Source organism: Arvicanthis niloticus, chromosome 5, assembly GCF_011762505.2.
Source record: "Arvicanthis niloticus isolate mArvNil1 chromosome 5, mArvNil1.pat.X, whole genome shotgun sequence".
Lineage (NCBI taxonomy): Eukaryota > Metazoa > Chordata > Mammalia > Rodentia > Muridae > Arvicanthis > Arvicanthis niloticus.
This window is the reverse complement of record NC_047662.1, coordinates 45,671,688-45,685,782: the sequence shown is the minus strand read 5'-3', so window position 1 is coordinate 45,685,782 and position 14,095 is coordinate 45,671,688. Positions and strand designations below refer to the sequence as shown.

The following is a 14,095-nucleotide window of genomic DNA, read 5'->3' as shown; positions in this document are numbered from 1 at the left end:
TGAATTACTGCTGATCATGAGCCAGGCATGCACGGGAGTGTCCCTGGTCCCATGTGTCCTAAGCCTGTTTTCTCCTGTGACAGAGATATTGATGGTGGCCAATATTCAGAAATCCCTGGGTTCAAGTGCTAGAAAACTGGACTCAAATAAACTGATTTCAAAAAATATTTTAGTGACAGAAGGAAACTGCTGATTTGTATAATTGAAAATTGTAGGGTAGATTTTCAGGAATGATAGGATCCAGGTTCTTAGATCCCAGTATAAAGTCAGAAGCTAATCTTCAGCTCTTTTTTTTTTTTTTTTTTTTTTGTAACTTGATCTCTCAGACACTCTTTTACCACACTTTGTTGCCTCCCAGACTTAACCCTGTTAGCTCCAAAGAAGCCTTTTTGAGTTTATGAATCCTAGCTACCAGCACAGAGTAATCTATAATGTAGAAACGGATTGAGAATCTTTAACTCATTTGCCTGAGGGAAAAAAATCTCTAAACTATGTGCCTTCCATTTGATATGCTAGATACATTAAGTGGACCGCTTCCCAGCCCTATGAGGGAAGAATCCTTTTGGTTGTCCACGCAAAGGAGCTGAAGCTCCATATAAGATGGTAATTTTTCTCAGGGCCACAAAGCCATGGAAGGATTAAAAGTCCCTCCATCACATGACATACCTGATGTTTCCTATACAGCAGCACCAGAGCCTGCTGTATGTAGGAGGCTCGGAGTTGAGTCATGGGGACATCCAGGCCAATCCAGCAATTGTGATGATGTTATAGATACCCTAGCTAAAGAGCTATGGGATTTTGAGTGGGCCCGCGTGTTAGGAATCTACTCTTCAGGACTGTTTCCTTGGTGAATTTTTTTACTTCTCGTGAGCTGAAATCAGCTTCCATGTCACTTGCCTGATTGCTAAGTGATTAAGCACACCTGGCTCTTTGCCTGTGAACCACATTTTATCACAGGTCTGGGATGCTTTTTGCTAGTTGACTAACTCATCTCTCTCTGTTTTAAGCAAGGTCCTTGTCACATCTTTCCAGATCTGTATGTTTATACCATATGACTAGAGAGCTGTTAAGAAACTGTTATATAGCTGTTATCATCTTAGGAGATTTACAAAAAAGTCAAAGAAATGCTGAGGGCTGGAGAAGGAGGTGCATATTTCCTGAGCCCCACACCTCATTTTAATTGCCAAGGAAAACAAAGGTTTAGGCAAACAGATGAAGAGCTCATGGGGCTAGAGGGGGGTCAGAACCCTAGCTCTTGCTGATTCATTCATTGCAAATTTTCACTTTAAAATATATACTGACAGATGTATAAACGGATAGACTAGCAGTTGCCAGTAGCTATCGGGGAAGGCTGTTTATTGATACAGAATGTCAGCTTGGAAAGATTAAAATTTTGTGCAGGTGGATGATTTCAGAACAATGTGAATAGCTAAATGCCACCAAATTGCATACTTAAAATGCCAAATTGTATGTTATGTATATTTTTAAGTATAAATGTACTGAATCCTTAGTAGGTATCAGGCTCTGTACTTAATCAATAGGGAGAGAGGAAACAGCATTGTAACCTTGAGATGGATACTAATCACAGTCTCGTCCACAGAATGGCAAATTGGTCAGTTCCCTGCCCACCCATCCCAATGGAAGGCACAGAACCCAAGAGGACTTGGGAGGCCTCCGAGATGTGTCATCTGTATTAAGCTCTGAATTCAGAAAGGAGCTGATCTTTCTCTGCACGTGGAGCTTAGGCATATACCTGAAGGGAGATTGTGGCTCATTCAAGGTCCAGAAGACCAGCCATGTGGCATTAAGTGGGGGAAACCTTGGGAGAACCCAGGGAAACAGCCATTTCACACCAGTGGGATGTGAAGGCCCTGCTAGGCTCTCCAACATTATCCCAAAGGCAAAGGTTAGCTTTGGTGTGATTCAAATACTAAAAAGCCTTGAGGGAATTTGCCACATTTTTTTCTCTCATTCCCTTCACACTGTAGTGTGACTATCACAGGAAGGGAAGGGTTGATTACCATGTGAGGACTGACTGAGGTACTCTCCTAATCCTTGTGTGAAACAATGGCTGTGTACCCTGGGTTCTGGTGACGGAGATGAGAGGAGTGGATGAAATGAAAGATATTAAGGAGACAAAATAAGTTAAAATTGGAAAGAGAGGGAGGGATTCTTGAAAGGCCAGGAGGGTTGCTTGTGGTAATGGAGAGAAGATGTCTTGTGCATTAAGTTCATAATAGGAAATAAAATTATTCTTTTTCTTTCATACATAAAGTAATTATTGTGCCAACAATTGGTATAAATAAAAGGAATCATATTTTAAAAATCAGTAGTAATTCCACCAAGAGACAGCCTTCATTAGGACAGTAACAATACACTTCCAAAGTTGTGGTACACATATAGATAGACATCCTTGTCTTTCTTCAGAAACATGGTCATTCTGAACATACTATTTTGAATATGCTTTTTCGAACTCAACAGGATGCTGCTTGAGAATTTCCGTAGCAAAAAAATAATACCTACTTTTCTGGATGATTTTTGCCATACTGCATACTGTTTTACAATATAGAAACATGAATTTTTCTCAGCTAGTCAGTAAGTACTCAACAGCTTTGGATATTTCTAATTTTTCACTGTTCTTCAGCACTGTGGGGAGTATCTTGTATCCAAGTCTTTGTCCGCAGGTTGCATTATTTCTGGATAATTAATTCCCTATGAGAGGAATCATAGGGTCATTTTGTGCATGATTTTAAGGCTTTGATACACAGTCAACCAGCTCTCCAGAGAAGCTGCATTTCCACAGATAACAAGGAAGCAGCCCTCCACCCTGGGTGCCCTACCCTACACTAAGCATTTCATACCCTAACTTACTAATCTCCTAAAAGCATCAGAGAGATGTTGCCATTTTCCATGTATTGCACCTACACAGTTTTTGTGGTATGTGTTTCTCCACAGCTTCTCAACGCTCTACTCCGTATTCTCTTCATCTGAAGGGGGGATACATGCCACTTTTATCTGGCAACATTTGGGGTTCCTTGTCATTCTTCATAGTCTACAAAAGTCAGAGAGGGACATCCGAGAAAGAGAGTGCTTCTAAAGGCAGATGGGAGAGCTGTGTTTTGAACTGTGTTCTCCCTGGCCCGAGAGCCCTCTCTTCCCCCCATTCATTATCAAGCTACTGCTCAAGGAGCCTCTACAGCTGGATACCACATGATCTGAAATGTGGGTTTTGTTCTTGAGAAAAACCTGAAAGAAGATTTCAGGATGCCAACCAACGAGCAGCTCCTCCTGACCTGTTCCATGAAGCACTTGATAATGGGGTGCCCAGGGGGCTGGAACAGAGGTTGCTTCCCAGTCTTGTTGGCACCACATCACAGTGAATGCATCCAAAAATATGTTAGAAAAGAGAAAGGCTTTTATAATGAGCCCAGGCCTCCCTTTGTCTTGAGAGGTTTTAACTACTGTAATTGCTTATCATGTGAAGTAGTGTTTTTCATGTATCTATTTTTATTCTGTGTCTTTCTACTTATCTGTATTTTGTATTTTTTGTTTTGTTGAATTTTGGTTTTCTTTGTTGTTGTTGTTGTTGTTAGCATACTTGAATCATGATGGATATTTTTCCATGAACAGTATTGTATCAGGGAAGAGAGAATCGGGGAGGGCATATACACAATGATTATATGAAAGCTAAACAGGGTAGAATTTATTCCTTAAAAATAGCTAATGGTACAGTCTTCGGCAGATGACTCTAATCCATACTGTATTTAATTGGCTGTATTGAACCATAGTACAAATTAAGTCTTCTCTGTAATTTATTCTGTCAGACAGTAGCCCCCCAAACAATTTGATACTTCATTTAAACATTGTTAAATGGCTCATGGAAATGCAAAGAAAAAGATTTAATGATGCTAAGAATCCCTCTGTTCACAGAATGAATCCTATGTGAAAAGTCGTGAATTAACCCAATGCAGCCATTCGATGAGCATTTACTGAGTGCCTACCTTGAGCAGTACACAGAGATGGCTTGGGCCGTCCTTACTCTCCTTCAGTACTCACTATGTAGCACTTATTGTCCCAAATAAAACTTTTTAGGAACTGAAGAGAACCCACCATGGATCTTCTTCTGAAGACTTAACATTCCCAAAGCAGAGAGGAAATGAGAACCCAATCTTAGAACCCAGGCACTTTCTATAACACAACCTTTGCCCTACTCTTCTGGGAAGTTCCCATTTATTCTTCAAGACTTAGACTGAGCTCACAGTCTCTTCTGGCAAGTCTTCCATATGTCCCCTCCCTGGTTCTGCTCCCAGCCTATGCAACATGCATTTAATGTAAATATTACCATGCTATATTGTGGTTTTAGGGTTTGCCACATGTCTGTTTTATGAGACCATGAGACCATCTGCATCAACCCAGATCATAACCAACCCATAGTACATATATGTGATGTGAAGCACTGAATGTTATGGATAGATTTTGGGCAAAACAAATCAAAGAACTCATACATGGAAGAGCAGATGCTGCAACATGGGGTTGGAGGGGTGGGAATTATCCAAAGGAAATGGAGGCATAACGGAAGGTTTCTTGATGAGTGGGATGCTGCAGCCAGACTTTGAAGCACGGCTGCAGTGGTACTGGAAGTAGTATAGTTGCCTGTGTAGCTAATGAAGCATGGGGGGTGGGGAGGAGGGAGAGAGTGATCCACAGAGAAAATCGCATGCTCAGTGTACAGAGGTGGGAAGGCACAAACTCCAAAAGGGAGTTGTTCGTAGGACAACTTTAGGGCACCTAAATTTCCTGTAGAAGTCGAGGTCAGACTGGAATGAAGATGGTGAGGTATGGATGAGCCCTGGGATCTTCTATCAACAACTTTGACCCACAGCGTAGGGAAGAGGGTGCAGAATAAGGAGTCCTGAAAGCCCTACTCAAAAGACCAACAACCTGCTTTCCTAGCAAGAGCAAGTGTCTGCCCCGAGGCACCGTTTTCCATGAGCCATAGAAACCAGGCGTGAATAGAGTGTGCCCTCTCCCACTCTCAGCTTTCCACTCAGGTTTATCTTCTCTGCCACGGCCCAGATTTTCCCACAGAAACACACTCCTTGGGTGAAGCTTTCTTTGTCACCCATGACCAGTGGTGGCCTCTCTTTGTTGCCTTTGGCTGCTCTGCAGACACATAGAAAAGTTAGACAGCGTTACCTGGAAGTGACTTATGAGAACTAGACATAAACTTCAGGTCTTGCATCCTTGCTTACTTTCTCTGGGACCCCTGTAATTCACCTCTATGTGTTTTGATTTATTACCCTCTCTGACCTCAGACACTTGCCTGAATTGCAGACAGTCACCATTTATTCTGTCTACCCAGTTCTTTGTTTCACTTGCTTTCTCCTCCCTGTTTATGAGCTTCAACTTTTGCTTGTTCAAACTAGAGAGCCAGGCTTCCTCAAAAATGAGACCTAGCTTCTACATAGCCCAGTTTTCATCGTCAGTGCTTCGCCATCCTGGGTAAGAAAGACAAGTCTTTAGTGGCTAGGCCAGTACAGTCTCTGGCCTTTGGTCTCTTTGTGAATAAACTCAGAGCCAAGCTATGTAATATTTAAGGTTTCTTCTGGCTCCAAGTGCCTTTGATGGTGTTGCATAATAAAAAAACATCTACTTGAAGACCAAGATAATGGTCTTCTAGGCTCAGTGAAGAAGCATTTGTGTGATGCTCTGAGTTGCTAAAATGAATGTTAATAACACAACTGTAGAATTTACCAAATCCCAATGTGTGTGTATTTCCTTGTGTCTTATTTTGTGCCTATACTGTAGAAGGTCAGGAAAGAGGAGACATATTCCCTCACTGATGGTTAGTTTTCAAGTGAATGAGACACTTGGAGAGCACCGCTCGTTAACATGACATAAAATTAACTACAGGAAAAAATACTGTTACAAATACCTTTAAATACGTTGTGCACACACACTGACACAGCTAACACTTTGCAAGGCAATATTAGGTATCATCAAGCATTAAGGATGTTTTGATTTAAAATACTTAATGAGGATTCGTAGATAAATTAAGCCATCTCCATCTGCTCTCTTCATGGTAGGTGATATTTTGCCATTGCACACTCATCTCTAAACCTAATTCCACCAGGAAGATTTCTAATCGCTGTTTAATTTTAGAGCAATATTCTGCTTGGCAATCAATAAGGCAGTGTCGTCAAACTTGGATTTAATAGGAGACGTGGATTACATCCCCTGCATTATGCAGGGAAAGAAATACTTTCAGGAAAAAAAGGGGGAGAAGAAAAGAATGTCTTTGTCTCCAATTTTCCCCTGCCACAAACCAGTCTAGCTCACAAAAGCTTATAAATCAATGCCCCATGTTGCGTGAATATAAATCTCATCAATTTGACATCATTAACACCATGAAAAAGCTACTCCTCTCAGAGCAATTTTCCTCTGCTAGCTAAATCTGTCCTTTTGATGAAACAAAACAAGCAGATTCTGATTGTTTTGCTAACAAACCCTTCCTCCACCAACTTTAATCGCGTCAAAATCCACTCAAAGTATAAACTTGCCATATTGCCAGTTGAGATACTAAGGGCTTCAGGTGGTGATGCCACGCGACTGTTCAGGAAGCAATGAGTCCCTGGAAAGAGGATGAGGCAGAAGGGAGAGTTCTCAGGGCCATGGAATGGCTGAGTAGCAGCTGCATCCTGGCAGATAAAGGCAAGGCAGAACTTTCTAGAACAGCAAATGAGTCACATGGTCAGAAGCCTAGTCAAGCAAGAGGCTGAGGAATTGACATTTTGTAATTTCAATGATCTCTAGAATTAAGGTGATGATCCTCATGAGAGTCAGAGGCCAACTAAGCCAGGAGACCCGAGTGTCTTTGAGGGACAGGAAGCCTGGTACAGGACCTAAGAAAATACCTATCCTAGTAGTTCTAGAGGCCTTCATAGAGGAGCTGCCAGTGCTCTCTTTGTTTATCTCTCCTTTTTGGTATTCAGGAATAGGAAAGATTTTGTTTACCACAAAACACATTCTTTTTTTTTCCCCTAGACTATTTGAAACTTATTCAAATGTAAGCCAGGGAAAAGAGCAACAATAAGCAGATATGATTCTAATTAAACATTTGCATGCACAAATATCTATCTATCTATCTCTATCTCTATCTCTATCTCTATCTATCTATCTATCTATCTATCTATGAAATTATTATAAACTTAAATCTTTCAACACCAAGCCCACAGCCAACATCATTCAAAAGAGAGAGAGGAATTCAAACCATTTTCAGTAAAATGAGGAACAAGACAAGAATGTCTACTCTCCCCATATCTGTTCAATATAGTACTTGAAGTCCTTTTAGGTTTTTGAAATTTGCCTTTTTATTGCCTTTATTGATCCTTATAGAGGCAGGGCTTTTGAATTAGGATCATTTGGTGTGGTTTTTCTAAGAAATAAACTGTGGTTCAGAAAGGACTGGTGGGTGGTTTGCATTGGTGCAGTGGTTAGAATTCAAGCTTTTTGATGTAAAGAAAATGCTCTTTGTAAGGATTCTGGACTGACTGTAAGCATCTCTTTTCATCTGCAAGCCTTTATAGAGTATTAATTGATATGATATATGGGATTATTATAGGAAAGTAACCACAAACATGCCCATCTCCTGACAAGATGGGAAACTTTGGTTCTGTGGTAGCTTGAATAACAAAAACAGAAAGGCCAATTTCAAACTGCTGAGCATAAAGCAGATTTCTTTAGTTCAACAAAATGGGTGGAGCTTAGGGCAAGGCCAGGAGATGGCAAAGTTCAGGAAGACAGAGTCTAAGGTGGACAGTGGTCCAGAAGCCAGAAAAACTTATCAGAACAAAATCTGTGACCATCAGTGTGAGAGAAATCCATCATGAGTGCTAAGGGAATATTCCTTCAAGGAGAAGGAAGGCTAGCCCTGTTCAGGGGCTGCTTAACAGACAGAGTGACATTTCCTGTGGCTATCAAAAGAGAATTTAAAACGGTGATGAAATCAGACATTCCAGATAGAAAGACTCAACCGATGGAAAGTGTGTGTGTGCACGTGGGCATGTGTACGTGCCCCAACATCTGCCCTAAGTTCTGACTTTGAAAAAGATAAAGTTATTCATCCCTCAACACAGATTTCCACCAACCGTTGGGGAGACTCAGTAACCCCGCAAAAGTACAGTACTGTAAAGTTCACAGCACTCCCTGAAGTTGTTCAAGGGACAGCCTCTCCCTCTGTATACAAAGGCCTGAGAATGTAAGTGTGTTCACTATCGAGACAGATTGGACTGGGCTGTGCTGTGAAGGTTGCAAGCAGAAAGAAGCATGTGGGCTGATTTAGACTGGGAGGCTTTGGCAGGCAGTGTGAGGCCACCTCTGCAGATGCTCACTCCCATATGAACAGTCCTGGTTTATCTCTGGTCACAGCAATGAGACCATGGAGGGAGACCTCCCTTTCTCAAGGGCAGGCGTAGCTCTTTTTCCTTCCATCTGCACCAAACAGCTTTCCCAGAGCCCCTTGGGCCTTTCACACATGGCAGAAACACATCTCTTATTGATCAATCAACAGCTCGAGGGGGTGTGTTCCCTGAAACATGCTCTCCCTTTTGTGTGTCCCAGGCCCTTCAGCATCACCATGCTGTTCATGAAATTTCCTACATTGCGAAGGACATCACAGATCACCGGGCTTTTGGATACGTTTGCGGGAAGGAGGGGAACCACAGATTTGTGGCCATCAAAACAGCCCAGGCGGTATGTATTCCTGTCTAATGCAGGTGTTTTCCTTGTTACTGTGCAGGACAGAGCCAACACTGTTGATTTTCCAGGACCTAGCTGGCCAAATGATATACCACCACTGTCAGCTGATGTGTAGAATCCCACGTAGGAAAGATAAACAGCCTTAAAGCAAAGAAACATGGCCCTAAACATTCAGCTTTATTTTTTTTACCCTAATGGGTATGTCCTAATGACTAATTATTTTCCCTTTCTGATTAAGCTAGATAGAGACACGTATACAAATAAGTTTCCTTGTGTTCATAGCCTCATTTAAAAAGAAAATAAGAGAAAACAAATAGCTGTTTTGCATATGGCCTGCCCTAATTTTATTGTATTCCAAATCACTAATAAATAAAAGCAACGCTTTTTATGCTTATGATTATTATGAATTTGCAAATATAATTAGTTGAAGAAATGAACTTTAGCCTAGAAGCAATTTGCTAAACCAATATAAACAAGGTAGAATTAATTAAGAATGGAATGCTTTCAGTTTAATAGAAAAGGGAAGGGCTGCGGGTTGGAGCCGCAGACAAAAATTAGTAGCTGCAGCTCAGTAGCGTTCTCGCGTTCTTTATTAATGTGTCCTACCACCCTTCACTCCAGGCTGAACCTGTAATCCTGGACTTGAGAGATCTCTTTCAACTCATCTATGAGCTGAAGCAAAGAGAAGAATTGGAAAAAAAGGCACAAAAGGATAAGCAGTGTGAACAAGCTGTGTACCAGGTAACCCTATGTGTTTCTCCCAGTGTTGCAGAAGATGGGGGCCCACAATAAACAGACGGGAAACTGACAAGCCGAGCTGGCTCCTCCTGGTGCTGAGCAGAAATAAACAGAGATGAAAGGTTCCTGTGTAGATTACAGACACCCACACCAAGCCATTAGAAGTGAGACTTTTTTTTTCCCTGAGACTCTAGGTAGGTTAGAGAAAGGGAACTCTTTAATCCGGGGGAGGATTTCAGGGGAGGAAGACTAAAGGCCCATATCAGCTTTGCTGGCTTTGCTGTTGTTAATGCCGGGAGTGGGTGAGGAGAGACCTGCAAGATTTGGAGTTTCTTTGTGTATTTTCTGCATTAATGGCCTCCTACCCTATCCTAATCAATGCTGGCTCTCTACTGTGCTGTAGCATCTGAAGATAATCTCACTTCTCTTCCTTTGCATTCTTTGCTTTCACCCTCCCTTCCCTCGATGGGATAGACCATTTTGGAAGAGGATGTTGAAGATCCCGTGTACCAGGTAATTTCTGAAACATGTCAGGGTTTTGCATGCAGCTGTGAAGGCTCTTTTGACTGAAACTTGAGGATTCTGTTGAATGCAGAACCTGCAGAAGAATTAAGATGATTTCTGAAGGCCAGGGTTGCCAGCCTCTGCAGGGAGAGCATTTTTCCACACTAAGAAGCCAGCAGCCGTGATGGTCGATCTAGAGATCCACTTCCTTCTTCGTGCCCCTCCCTCAGACCCCTCCACAATCTGGAAAGTTTGATCCTAGAAATAAATGTTTTTCAGTGGTCTCTTGACTGTTGTAATTTTCTTAGAGACAATATGGATAATGAAGTAGATTCTATAAGCTAAGAATTAGGGTTGAGGGGCTGACATTTGCATGACATTTGAGCACAAACCTAACGAACGGTTTTCGAGCTTTAACAAGGATGTAAGACTATTTCTGAAGCCCTGATGATGTAGGCTAACCCTCTGATTATTTGGCTCATGGCACAGAGCTGCTATAAAATGAGAGAATCCTGAGATATCTCTGTCCAGGGCTTTCTCTGCACTCTCTTCACGGTCCACAGCGCAGGATTGGGTAATGACCCCTCTTGAGGTCAAGTCCAAGGTCTGTGCAAACAAAGATTCAGAAAGGAAGGAAGAAGTAGCTTTCCCCCACTCTCTCCTGCGCTTACTTCTAAGGAGAAAAAGTGGAACAAAATTTATACACACTTTTTGAACCTAAAAGCAAACCTTCAACTTATATTTCTAATCACGATACGCAGGCGTGGTTTATATCTGCCTGATGTATGCATACTTTCACAACATCACCTACTGTGGCTATGATCAAAATGTGATGATAAATAGATACATGCATAGATACATAGGAAAACAGATAAGTCTCAAAATAGAAGTATCTAGCAGATCTATGGTAAACACCAAGTCAGGAATGTGTTATCCAACACACCCTTGCTTTTGAGGGATGAAGACAAAGAACTTACTTATAGCAGGACCTTCAAGCACTGCTTACTGGGCTCATGGAGGATGAGAAATGATGGCCTTTGGAAACACCCAGCCCTTTAGGTCTGAAATGTACACATAAAAAAGTTGAAGTTCACTATTTCATACTGGCGAGATTCTGTTTAGGGGATCAGGGAGGTTGGGGCTTCTGAGCTCTTGAGCAGTGGCCTGGGACCTTAGGAAGTCAAGGGGACTGTGGAGTGAAGTTTGCCAGGCTGTAGGCCCATGATACCATTCCATTCAGCTGCTATGCAGACAAAGTGCCACTGGATGAAGACATCACCTCTCCAGAAAGACTTGCAGTGGCCCTGTGCCCTCACTGCTGAGGCCAAGCAGCAAGACTCTTCAGGGTTCCTGGGCAGGGTCCATTTCATCCCAGTACCTATTTCTGATACCCCCTCTTGTGCCTGTTTCTGTGATGCTTGTTGTGATTTGCATCTAAACTCGAAATACTTTTCTCGTCTTTCTTTTTTTTTTTTTTTTTTCCTTCTGCCTTTTCCTTTCTGGCTGCTCCTGCAATAGTACATTGTGTTTGAGGCTGGACATGAGCCAATCCGTGATCCTGAAACAGAAGAAAACATTTACCAGGTATAAGATCCTTGCTTCTTTCTTTACCTCCTCCACCAGCAAATGCTAGCTTGCTAATAGGCTCAATATGAGAGGTTCAAGAAGTCAGGGTCTCTTGGTCATCCAGGAGTGAGAGATGCCTTTGGGAACACTGACTGCTGGCTCCCCAGCAATTTCCTGCAGTTTCTATGCCACATTGTTGCAATCTTGAGTGGCCAGTTGGGTACAGTGTTCATATCTGGAACAGATCATAGGTGCTTTAAGTAGCATTATTTTAGTTAGGGTTTCATTGTTGTGAAGGAACACCATAGCCAAGACAACTCTTATAAAGGAAAACATTTAATTGGGGCTGGCTTACAGTTTTAGAAGTTTAGTCCATTTTCATCATGTCAGGAAGCATGGCAGTATGCAGGCTGGCATGGAGATGGAGCTGAGTGAGAGTTTTACCTCTTGATCCAAAGACAGCAATGGGGCATAGGAGACTCTCACATCGGGCATAGGAGACCTCAAAGCCCACCTCCACAGTGACACACTTCTTCCAACAAGGCCATATCTACTTCAGCAAGGCCACTCCTACCTCAACAAGGCCATAGTTCCTAATAGTACCACTCCCTATGGGCCAGGCATTCAACACATGCATCTATGTAGATCATATTTTATTCAAACCATCTTAACCATACCAACCCAAGCATTCCATTGCACTGAGATAATGCACTGGAGAATTGCAATCCACCAAGTAGAAGGGTCTTTCACCTCTCGAAGGAATGCATGCATCCAGTTTGTTTAAAAACCCAACTTCCCTCCAATACATAAGGGACAAATTTGAACATTCTATATGAAAACAGCATTGGGAGGATGATTGTAACAGAGGAAAGTACAGCTGAAGGCTTTCTCCATCCTGAAGGGGAAACACAGTAATGCTCCTAACTGTGAAGAATACTTAAAACATTTCTAAGCTCATCCAACTCTAAGAACTAGGTGATCAAACAGTCATTTTAATCCTGCCTTTTGGTGGGGAGGGCCATCAATGGATTAGAGTTTATAACACACTTCACAGGCTTACACAGCTACTTAGAGCCAAGACTGAAAAGAGGATGCAGGTAGAAGCCAAACACCAGCCTCCTCTGGAATCTTGTGTAAGGGCTTGGACTTTGGGCTCCAGTAGCATGGTATAGTGACACATCCAGTAAATATGATAATTTTCACTAATGAGAACCTTAGTCTTCATTTAAAGCATAAATACTATGGGAGAAGGAGTGATTTGATGCATTTATTTAATCAGTGGTTTTAATTTACTTAGTTGTATCTTATATTATTCAGCCTTAGGCGTGTGTTAATTGTGAAATCAAAATAAAACCTATTTCCAATTTCTATCAAATGTGTAGAATTCTAAATGAGCAAGCCCAGTGCTGTTTCTCCCAACAGCTCAGTTTAAACCAGTCTCGTAAACTAGTCGTTTATTTGCACCTGCCTGGGTCCACCCCAGACTCCTCCCATTGGGCCTCCACCAGTGAGAGCTGCAGCAGGGATGCCTTCAAAGAGCGTCTACTTGAGATGCAAGGTGTTTAGTCTTCACTTAACAAAATTTCTGTCTCTAGAAAGAAATGTTGCAGTTGTCCCCAGAGTCAGATCTAAAGCCCTGACCCACCCTGTTGGGTCTAAGCATTGAGGACAAAGAGCCATTAACCTGCCATCCCAGGGAGAGAGAACACCTTCTCTATAGGAGAGGCACTTGAATCCAGCTGAGCTGTAGCTGCACAGCACTCGGGACAGCAAAGCGCCAGCAAGTGCTGGAAAGAGCTGCCTTAGGCTGAGGCAGAGCTGGGGGTCCACTTTGACCCTTCTCACCATCTACTTTTGGGTCATGGTTGGAAGGCAAGGCTGTTTTTCAGACTTTACTTCTCCAATTACAAAGTAGGGGGCTCCACCCCAACACATGTCAGGGTAAGACTGAAACAGGCTTATATGGGGATACAATAGTGGGCAGCATCCTGGAGCATGAATATCTATGCGGATCCAGAGCTTAGCAACAAGTGTTAGCTCCAGCCATTGATTTAAATTGTAGTTTTTTTCCTGTCTCTGGGCCTTAGTTTACCCACCTGTAAAATGAGTAAATAAGGTCCAAAGATCTCTCTGGGTAAGCTCTTTCTTTGTAACACACACTTGCAAGAAGTAGCTCAACCAACCACACGGGACTGGGTTCTTGTTACAGAATCATGCTGACTCACTCTATAGGGTACCTCAGAAGTGCTGCCTCAGAAGTGGGGTACATGTGTGATAATTGATGCCCCCAAACATAGGGGTTACATGCAACTTTCATCTCTCAAAATTCCCACTAGGGTTTGAGTCATTCTCCCACCTTTCAGACAAGAGGAGTGAGGCTTATGGGGACTGGGGATCTTGCTGAGGTTGCAGAGCCTGTGAGATAGGATCTCTAAGGCAGGTCTCTCTGACCTCTGCAATAAGCACCTCTGTCTCTCAGCTCTTTTCAGCTCAATGTTACACACGGCTCTGGGCTTCCCGATTAGGTCCT

At 42.4% G+C, this 14,095-nt stretch overlaps 1 protein-coding gene across 6 annotated transcripts in view; it reads left to right on the top strand.

Moving 5' to 3' along the window:
* The window catches only part of Dab1 (DAB adaptor protein 1), a 1,102,742-nt gene that overhangs the window by 1,014,621 nt on the left and 74,026 nt on the right, over positions 1 to 14,095 (top strand). For 4 of the 6 annotated variants that reach the window (XM_076934558.1, XM_076934561.1, XM_076934560.1 and 1 more), the window contains 4 exons: positions 8,620 to 8,751; positions 9,379 to 9,498; positions 9,970 to 10,008; positions 11,518 to 11,583. In XM_076934558.1, coding sequence (XP_076790673.1) covers positions 8,620 to 8,751; positions 9,379 to 9,498; positions 9,970 to 10,008; positions 11,518 to 11,583 — 357 coding nt within the window. Of the gene's footprint in view, positions 1 to 8,619; positions 8,752 to 9,378; positions 9,499 to 9,969; positions 10,066 to 10,090; positions 10,290 to 11,517; positions 11,584 to 14,095 lie in introns of those variants that run through there. The other 2 variants (XM_076934563.1, XM_076934562.1) reach the window with 2 other exon arrangements.